Here is a 10,893-nt window from a genome sequence, read left to right on the forward strand (position 1 = left end):
TATATATATATATATATATATATATATATATATATATATATATGTGTGTGTGTGTGTGTGTGTGTGTGTGTGTGTGTGTGTGTGTGTGTGTGTTTATGTGTGTGTGAATATATAAATGGAGTTTTGGCTGTAATAAAGGAATATGGTTTCTAATTCTTTGTAATGTTTATTTTCTGTCATTTAAATATAGGTTTTCTTAGAAAAATCTAAATATAAATATATTTAGATTTATAAATGGAGTTTTGGCTGTAATAAAGGAATATGGTTTGTAATTCTTTGTAATGTTTATTTTCTGTCATTTAAATATAGGTTTTCTTAGTTAAAAAAATCTCAGGCTCTGATGCTAGACAGCTTTATGCCATGAAGGTATTAAAGAAGGCCACACTGAAAGGTAAGTGCTGCCACTATTTACCATGCTCATGTAACCTAAACAAACTGATGGTCTCTGTGCTCACGTGACCCTAAGGCTACCTACTGACATTCTGAATTGGCTTTTATAAACACTTTAAATTTAGACTGGCTTTTAGTGACTTTTTCCTACTGGACTAAGAGTCATATTACTGTTAAGAGCAGGACTTGCCATGTTAGAATGGAAGGACTATGAGTTCATCTTGGGCTTTAGGCAAGTAGAAGTTAAAAAGATTAAAACTGGGTTTGATTCATTTTCAAATAATTAGTTTAATATTTTTGGAAAATGTACTAATTACCTAGATGCAAAATAGCTTTAATTTTTTAGTATTTTGTCATCCTGACCTCTGGACTCCAAACAAGTTTCGGAGTCTGATTTTTCGTTAAGACATGAGTCTGGTAGGTAGAGACATTTCGAAGAGACACATAGATTTTCAATACTAAAGTCTTCCTTTTATTCACTAGTACTGCTTACTTTGCCACAGCCCTAGTTTCTAAATAGTTGAGCTATTGATTCCTAATGCCAGGGGGTTTTCTCTTAAATATACATGTAATTCATAAAGCATTAAAATGCCCAAGAAAATGTCTGTATTGATCATTTATTATTTCTGGTGTTCCCAGTCATTCGGTGTAGATATAATGCCAAAAAATTTCACCATGTTCTAGAAAAAAAAATCATTTTCCTTTGCTTTCATTTTCTTGTTCTTTTTCCTGAATACATTTTCTGTCCTATATATACTTTACTTCTGTGTCATTACCTCTTACTTGATTCTTGCTAGAACTAGGTAACCAAAGTTTTCAGCATCCTAACTTTTTTTTCCTTTTTTAAAAAATGGGATATTTTATTTATTTACATTTCAAATGTTATCCCCTTTCCCAGTTTCCCCTCTGCAAACTCCCTATCCCATCCCCCTTACCCTGCTTCTATGAGGGGGCTCCCCTACCCACCTACCCACTCCTGCCTCACCGCTCTAGCATTCCTCTACACTGGGGCATAGAACCTTCACAGGACCAAGGACCTCCCTCCCATTGATGTCTGACAAGGCCATCCTCTGATACATATGCAGCTAGAGCCCCTTCAGCTCCTCCAGTCCTTCCTGTAACTCCTCCATTGGGGTTCCTGCAGCATCCTAACTTTTAATTCCTGCCTTTGAAACTTTATACTCCTGAATCCCATGTCATGAATTCACATAGGTGAAACTCTGACAGTTGGTTCACAAAAGCAAGAGAAGATTCTTGTTCTTATAGTTAACAAGATTATGTTGTATATAATATTTGAAGGAAATTATAAAACTGGAAAGGTAAGATACTTAAAAAGGCAATAAATACCCAAGTCCTATGAGAGAAAGCTATTGATCATATACCCCTTTATCTTTACCTTTCTAATTAATTATCTCAGCATCCAGATTCCAGTTGATTTGTCCTTAATTAACAATGATGCAGTTTTGCTTTAAAAACATACTTTCAAGAATATTTTGGAAGAGAAAAATGAGAAAGGAACAGCTCTGTCCAATATTAAAGCTTATTTACAACAATGAAAAATAATGCAAATAAAAATACAAAAATATATATTAAATTTCATTATATCTGTCACAAATATTGAGTACCTGCTATTCTGTATGCTGAAGCCAGGAAGTACAACAATGGGAAATGGAAATAATGGTTTCACAAGTTATTTTTAAGTATTTGAAAAACAATTTGTCTAGAGTCTTAATCTTACACCATAACAGACTTCATCCTATCTAAATTTCATAATTATTTAACATAAAAAATCAGGAGCCATATAAATGTTAACAGGCAAATTGACAATAAAACATTTTAGGGACTGCAGAGGGGACTCAGTGGTTAAGACTAGTAGCTACCCTTGCTGAGGATCTGGGTTCTTTCCCACCACCCACATCATGGCTGGCAAGTAGTTGTAACTCCGGTCCTGGAGCTCTAATGCTCTTTCTGATCTCCTCCAATATCAGGCACGCATGTGGTGCCAGATATACAAAATTCTGCTGTGCACCTAAATATCCTAAATAGTTTAACATTTCATATAATGCAAAATAGTTTGAATGGGGAATAGAAAAAGAATGAGGCCTCAAATATTGTATTAATGTACGAAATTGTACTGGGGTGATGGATTAGTTTGTAAGCACTTACTGGGTTAATGTAAGGACCCAAGTTGGGATCTCAGCACCTACACAAAAGCCCAATGTGACCACATGCATGCCTGTAACCTCAGCAGTTTGTGGCAGAGAATGGAGAATATCTGGAGTTCAGTAGCTATAAGTTCAGTAAGAGTTCCCATTTTAAGGTAATAAGGCAGAGAGTGGTAGAGCAGGACACCTGACATCCTCCTCTGGCCTACAAACATACATAGGCACCCACACATACCCATACATATGTATGTGCATACACCACACACATTTATATCATATATATACACTCTTACACAGAATAAATACATATACAGAGTTGTCTAAGGTGTTCCTACTCGCTAAATCTGGGATAGTTTGACTACTACAATAATAATAGCAATAGTTTGTTAAAGAATAATCTGTAGTTAATCCATAAATTAATGAAGAAATCTATTGCAGTACAATTGTAATTAATAAATGTAAAAATAATGGTAAAGGTATTTGATAAGACATACTATTACAACCTAAGTAAAGAACTTTGAGTAAAAGTTGCTGAAGAAGATAAATCTTTTAAGGAGGGGCTGGAGAGAGGGTTCAGTGGCTTTTCCAGAGGACCCAGGTTCAATTCCCAGCACCTAACATAGTAGCTCCCAATCATCTGTAATTCCAGTCCCAGAGGGTCTACTGTCCTCTTCTGACCTTTGTGAGCACTAAACTCACGCAAGTGATGCAGAGACATATAAGCAGGCAAAAGACCCATACACATTAAAAAACAATAAAATAATTTTTTAAAATCTTTGAGGAAATGATTTAGTGACCTAAAATAGAAATGCATATTAAATAATATGCATATTTAAATGCATACCAAATAATAATGAGTTATTTCATATGATAGCAGCATCATTAGAAAGCAGTTTTGCAATAAGTACAAAGTTATTAATGCTGCTGAACCTGAGGAAATGGTATCACAAAATCAGTTCCTGTACTTGAAAATTCACAGAAACATTTATAGTTATAGATTTTGAAAAATGAATGTTTGGAAAATTGACATATCGCGCTTAATAGAAGATATGATTAAAATAAATGTTGTTGAGCACTTGCTGCTCTTGCAGAGGAGCTAGATTGATTTCCTAGTATCCACAAGGCAGCTCAAGTGTCTGTAACTCTAGTTCCAAAGGATTTGACTGCCCTCTTCTGGCCTCCATAAGAACTGCATGAATGTAGGACATGGGCATTAACAGGCAAACCACTCATACACATAAAATGTTTTCCAGTTCTTTGTATGTAAGCAACTTTTCCTCTCCAGAAGTCTATAGGTAAAATCTTCTTTATCCTCGTGTCTTCAAATTTATGGAGTATCTTTCTATCTGTAGTGTAAAATTTCATCATACCGAATGTAGGGTGTTTCCTTTGAAACTAGGAACTCATATATTCTAGTTTTGTGGAAGTTTCTTTTGTTATGTATTCTTTCTGTTATGTGTATTTGTGTATGTTGTGCTTCCTGGATGGTTTCCTAAGTTTTATTAATTTTATCTTTTCTGGGATTTTGGCTTTTGTTTTGTTTTGTTTTGTTATTTAATTTTATCCTGTTTTCTAGGAAATTTCAGGCAAAATTTATGTTAATAATTGCTCCAAACCACAAAATTAATGAAGTTGGTAATTCAGGCATGCCAAAGAGAATCCATAAAGTACTTCTTTTAAGTGAAAAGTTGACATGAGAACACACTCAAAGAACTTTATTATTTGTTTTTATTTATCGTTTCCTGGGCCTAGTGTGTAAACTGGAGTTTTTCCTAGATCTGTACCTGTCTGGTTGGTACTTCAGTGATGATAGGCACCCAGGAAGAGTCTCAGATAGAGACCTTGTATCTAAGAGCTTGGTACCATTATTTTCCTAATAGTGTCCTTTGGGTGGGGCTCTAGGAATAAGTAACTCATGCTTACCCAGAAGTCTCTCTCCATTTCCAAGTTTCTACTAATACACTGAGTGGGATCAACTAGAAGTTAATGACATTAGATCCGTTTAATGGGGAATTAGATTGGTCTGTTAACCTAAAAGAGTTTATGCATCATTACTGAAAACAGTTTTCTATATATAGTCCTAGAAATACAAATAACATTTTTATTCACTCTCATATTCAAGTCAAAGAGATTTAAATCTAATAACTGTTAGAGAAATTTCACTTTGTCATCTTGAATATGCATTAACACTTTAGAAGTTATCTGATTAAAAAATACTCGAAGTGGATGCTCACAGCCAGCTATTGGATGGAACACAGGGCCCCCAATGGAGGAGCTAGAGAAAGCACCCAAGGAGTTGTAGGGGGATGCAACCCCATAGGTGGAACAACAATATGAACTAACCAGTACCCCCTGAGCTTGTGTCTCTAGCTGCATATGTAGCAGAAGATGGCCTANTCGGCCATCACTGGGAANAGAGGCCCCTTGGTCTTGCAAACTTTATNTGACCCAGCACAAGGGAAGGCCTGGGCCAAGTAGTGGGAGTGGGTGGGTAGGGGAGCAGGGGCGGGGGGATATAGAGAACTTTCGGGATAGCATTTGAAAGGTAAATAAAGAAAATAAAAAAAAGATAACCTTGATAAAATTCCAAGACTTTTTTTTTTCTTGAAAAATAAAAAAAATACTGTGTGTTCTGGAGACTATTGGGGAAGAGGTTGGAAGAGGAGGGGACAAAAGAGGGTAATAGAGTAATGAATATAATAAAAATATGTTACATGTATAAAATGTCTTAAGGAAACCCATTATCTTATACAGTGAACATATGATAATAAAAAATAAAACATGGGACTAGAGAGATGGTTCAGCCATAAAGTGCTCATTGTTCTTCCAGAGGACTGGAGTTTGGTTCCCATCACCCATATCTGGCAGCTCACAACCTCTTGTAACTCCAGCTCCAGGACACACAAGCAAATAGTCTCTCTCTCTCTCTCTCTCTCTCTCTCTCTCTCACACACACACACACACACACACACACACACACACACAAGCATATAGTCAGTCTCTCTCTCACACACACACACCACAAATAAGTAATAAATTTTTAAACAATTTAAACAAAATTCTAGTTAATAAGATGATTATTTTATATATAAAGAAAAAGAACCAGGTTAGTATTACTATAGTTCCTGTCTGACAAAACAAAGGAGTTTGTCAATGACCAAGCTAACTGAAAGCTAATAAACTGTAGTTCTTGAGCATGGTGGTGCCTTCCTGTAATTCCAGAACTCAGGAGGTAGAGGAAAGTATCTCCAGTTCAAGGCTACCACAGGCTATATAGTACGACCTTGACTAAAAGAGAAAAAACAAAAAAAACAAAAAGCTTTTCATTGTGGAAGAATGGAAAGGGTACATACAATGGATATGTTGGTGTGTGTTTTAGGCAAAGTAGTGGTATTTAAATGTATGAACTTTGTGTACTCTAAGAGCTAGAATTTTAAAATTCAACTTTAATGGGAACTAATCACAAATGATATAGTTAACCATAATTAAGAAAAAAATACTAGCCAGGCGTGGTGGCACACACCTTTAATCCCAGCACTCAGGAGGCAGAGGCAGGCGGATTTCTGAGTTCGAGGCCAGCCTGGTCTACAGAGTGAGTTCCAGGACAGACAGGGTTACACAGAGAAACCCTGTATCAAAAAAATAAATAAATAAATAAATAAATAAATAAATAAATAAATAAATAAAATAAAATACTTAGACCAGGCTGGAACAGAATTATCAGCCAGCATTATGATAAGGTTCATTCATATAAAAATAAACAGGGACTGTTAGATATAATAAGGATGACAAGATAATGAAATCACAGATTGATAATTAATTTGATATATTAGCTGAATGATTCAGTTAAAAGGCAGAGCTGGTGGCTGGGCATGGTGTCACATGCCTTTAATCCCAGCACTCAGGAGGCAGAGGCAGGCGGATTTCTGAGTTCGAGGCCAGCCTGGTCTACAAAGTGAGTTCCAGGACAGCCAAGGCTACAGAGAAACCCTGTCTCGAAAAACCAAAAAACAAAACAAAACAAAACAAAAACAAAGGCAGAGCTGCATAGCCAACAAGAGGAATTGATTCCTATTTCTAACTCTTATTGCTGTTTATTGCTGTTTTTTTTTTTTAATATCTCTGGTTCCCTTAAATTGAGAATCAAACAATTTAAGTTTCACCTTGTCTCCTCCACCCCATCTTTCTTTTTTGTCTTAATCACTAACATAAATGTTAAAAGGTGGGGCTGGGGATTTAGGTCAGTGGTAGAGCGCTTGCCTAGCAAGCACAAGGCCCTGAGTTTGGTCCTCAGCTCTGGGGAAAAAAAAGACAAAATAACAAATGTTAAAACGTTTTGTTGTTATTTTGGTTCGGTTTGGTTTTTTGAGACAAGAGTCTGGTTTAACATAGGCTAGTCTCAAACTCACCACAGAGCTGAGAATAGCTTTGAACACCTAATGCCTCCACCTCTGAAATGCTGTGATTACAGACACATGCCACTATATCTGACTTTCAGGATGTTTTCTGATCATTACTAAGTTCTCATCCCTCCCCTATATTCTGAAACCTTTGATGTACTTCTTGCTCTAATGCCAGCTTATAGGCTTTGCTCAGGAAACTTCTCCTTAATTATATTCACACTACTGCTTTTTGATATAATAACGATAGTATCCATTACTTAAAAGCCTCTTATACACTAGGCTTTGGTTATAAACTTTATCTAAGTGATCACAATTTGAACAGTACAGTGAAATTACCCAATTTTATACCTGAAAGATAACTGATGTTCCAGAGAGTTTAAATAAGTAACTTACTCATGATTATACAAATTTGAATCTATATCTTTCTAATTTACAAAAGAAAAAAACCTTTGGTCTTTCACCTGTACAACCTTTCCAATCTACCTTTCCTCCTTTTTTATTCCCTCCCGCAAAATAGACCTCTTGATGTGTGTGTGTGTGTGTGTGTGTGTGTGTGTGTGTGTGTGTGTGTGTGTGTTTTGGTTTTTCGAGACAGGGTTTCTCTGTGTAGCCCTGGCTGTCCTGGAACTCACTTTGTAGACTATATATATATATATATATATATATATATATATATATATATATACATATACATACACTTTACCCTGTCTACCACGTTTCATCAATCCTTTACAAAGTGTGCTACATTTTATAGAAACTTAATGAACATTTATTGAGCTGTTAGGGTTAGTAAAAGTATTGAAACCTATTTCAGGTTTTTGTTTTAATATTTCATGAAATGCCTTATTTTAAAGAATTCTTAGGCTTTTTACCATTTTCCACAACTCCCACTAAAATGTTTCTAAACCCAATATCTGATATGTCTTATATATTTTTAACTTAAAGCATAGAGTTTTTAAAGACACAGTTGCTTTTGATTATATAATATAGTAAAAGTTATTTTTAAAAATTTTAAAAATTCAACAGCAATAAAAATTCATGTTTTTATGCACATAAGAAAATTTAAATTTAAAATGGGATCTAAAAATAATTTCTTTTAATATTATCTTTAAAAATACTTATATTGTTGACCCAGCACAAGGGAAGGCCTGGGCCAAGTAGTGGGTGTGGGTGGGTAGGGGAGCAGGGGTGGGGAGGTATAGGGAACTTTCGGGATAGCATTTGAAATGTAAATAAAGAAAATAATAATAATAAAAATAAATAAAAGAAATACTTATATTGTATCATGTGTGCAATCTTTTATAGTTCGAGACCGTGTTCGGACAAAAATGGAACGTGATATCTTGGTAGAAGTCAATCATCCTTTCATTGTCAAATTGCATTACGGTAAGTTCTGAACCACCTCTCATCACTTCCCCTGATTCTTTCACCCTCTGACTATATCCAGATATACTAAAATATAGATATATAACAGTGCAGCAACGTTTTATATTATGTTGGTATTGGCCCAAAGTGAAGACAAGAAAGAGGTCCGATGTCAGCAACCTAAAACTTCTACCACGTACCTTTCCTTTTCTCTGAAAGTCCAGTGCTACTTCTCAGGGTGTAAAAGCACAGAATCCATAAACTATGTGGTTGACTGTAACCAACCCATGCTGTGGCATATTGTTCATGGTTAAATTCATGGTTCATATTAATCATGGTTAAAGAAATCTTTCTGAATAAATAAAACAATTAATTTTAAAAAAGAAAAAAATCTTTCTGGCGTGAGTTTTTCTTACTGAAAATGTCTTTAAAATGGTAGCATTTTTAAGGGACTCTTGCCTGTAGAAAACTTTGGTCCATATTAAGAAACTGTCTTTGACATTTTCTCGTTTTCTAAGAGAATTAACGTTTTCTTCTGTGTAGAACTCAGCATGTAGAAATAAGCTTAGATTTCTAGTGTCACTTACTTACTAAAAAATATTTATATGTGAATGAATTGACTTAATATAAGCCGCAAAAGTAAACTACCATGGTTTAAACAGAAATTTTGTTTCTTCATTCAGCTTTTCAAACTGAAGGGAAGTTGTATCTTATTTTGGATTTTCTCAGGGGAGGAGATTTGTTTACACGCTTATCCAAAGAGGTATATAATTAATGTCTATTTTTTAATTTATTTCTACTCATTATATTTCAATTAAAATTTTGTTATTTCGGTATTGTATGTATCATAATTTCTCTTGTAATACAAAATTCTGTCATTCAAGAAACTGAGTCAGAAAGAATTATTTCCCTATCTCTTGAATTTATACTGAAAGCAGTGCTTCACATGAAAAACTTACCTTAACTGCTGCTTTCCTGGTTTTTGGAATTGATAATAGAGCAATAAGTGTCCTTCATCATTGGTACTATCAATTCAGCATTTGTTCTCAAGTTCATTTTTTCATTTCTAAAATGTTAATATGCTTAAAAAAACCATTTCTGCTACAGGGCATAGTTAACATTTAGCATATGTCTATACTGGTTAAATCATTTTCCAAATTTCTTTCATGAGTAAATTGTAACTAAATGTGTACCTGATTGACATATTTACAAATTGTTTGATTAGTTAAAGTCTTACATAAAAATCATAGACATAAAAAGAAAATAAAGTTAGAATATTATTTTGTTTTAGGTGATGTTCACAGAGGAAGATGTCAAATTCTACTTGGCTGAACTTGCACTTGCTTTAGACCATCTGCATAGCCTGGGAATAATCTATAGAGACTTAAAACCAGAAAAGTAAGAAGTCATGCTATTAAGTTGAATTCAATGTGATACAGTTTTAAAGGAGGTCGTAAAATGTAGTAACTTTATAGAACTCCATAGCACTTCATTATAGTGCTGTGCTTTGCATGTCTGCTAACACTATATGATCTTAAACTTTAAACTATTTACTAAACTACACTATTAACCTATTTTCATTTACTTTGTTTGTTTGTTTTGAGACAGGGTCCTGCTGTCCTGGAACTAACTGTAGACCAGGCTGGCCTCAAACTCAGAACTCTGTCTAACTCTGCCTCCTGGGTGCTGGGTGTACTATCACTGCCCAGCTTTCCCGATTTTCATTTACATTCCTTTTAATGAGGTTAAAGTCTATTGGGTGGCAGTTTCTATTTATGGGTTTTCTATTCATGGTTTCTACTTTTTTTTTGAATGTCATTTTTCCCATTGACTTAAAAGAGAATTTTACAAGTTAGAAAGGTTTTTTAATTACCTTCAATTCTTTATTTTGTGTGGGTGTGCACATACACAACAATCAGTTTTCCTGGGAATTGAAATCAGATTGGTGGCAAGTACCTTTACCCACTGTATTAGTTAGGGTTTTACTGCTGTGAACGGACACCATGACCAAGGCAAGTCTTATAAAAAAACAACAATTAATTGGGGCTGGCTGACAGGATTAGAGGTTCAGTCCATCGTCATGAAAGTGGGAGCAGGGCAGCATCCAGGCAGGCATGGTGCAGGCAGAGCTGAGATTTCTACATCTTCATCCAAAGGCTGCTAGTGGAAGACTGACTTCCAGGCAACTAGGGTGAGGATCTTATGCCCACACCCACAGTGACACTCCTACTCCAACCAGGTCACACCTATTCCAACAAGGCCACACCTCCAAATGGTGCCACTCCATGGTCCAAGAATATACAAACCATCACATTCCACTCCCTGGGCCCCACAGACTTGTTCAAACACATGAGTCTGGGGGGGGTCATACTTACACATAACATAAATGCAATATGCATTTAGTCCAACTTTCAACATCCTCATAGTATATAGCAGTCTCAACAATGTTAAAAGTCCAAAGTTCAAGGTCTCTGAGATTCATCCAATCACTTAACTGTAATCCCCAAAGAAAGACAGGAAACCAGCTGGGCAAACTCGAAACTCTGCATCTCCATGGCTGATGTCAAAGT

At 35.3% G+C, this 10,893-nt stretch overlaps 1 protein-coding gene across 8 annotated transcripts in view; it reads left to right on the forward strand.

Moving 5' to 3' along the window:
• Rps6ka3 (ribosomal protein S6 kinase A3) overlaps positions 1 to 10,893 on the forward strand; it is a 104,289-nt gene that overhangs the window by 57,387 nt on the left and 36,009 nt on the right. For all 8 annotated transcript variants that reach the window (XM_029533981.1, XM_021187624.1, XM_029533979.1 and 5 more), the window contains 4 exons: positions 310 to 391; positions 8,264 to 8,344; positions 9,007 to 9,086; positions 9,615 to 9,721. In XM_029533981.1, coding sequence (XP_029389841.1) covers positions 310 to 391; positions 8,264 to 8,344; positions 9,007 to 9,086; positions 9,615 to 9,721 — 350 coding nt within the window. The remainder of the gene's footprint in view (positions 1 to 309; positions 392 to 8,263; positions 8,345 to 9,006; positions 9,087 to 9,614; positions 9,722 to 10,893) is intronic.

The sequence above is a fragment of the Mus pahari genome, chromosome X (assembly GCF_900095145.1).
Source record: "Mus pahari chromosome X, PAHARI_EIJ_v1.1, whole genome shotgun sequence".
Lineage (NCBI taxonomy): Eukaryota > Metazoa > Chordata > Mammalia > Rodentia > Muridae > Mus > Mus pahari.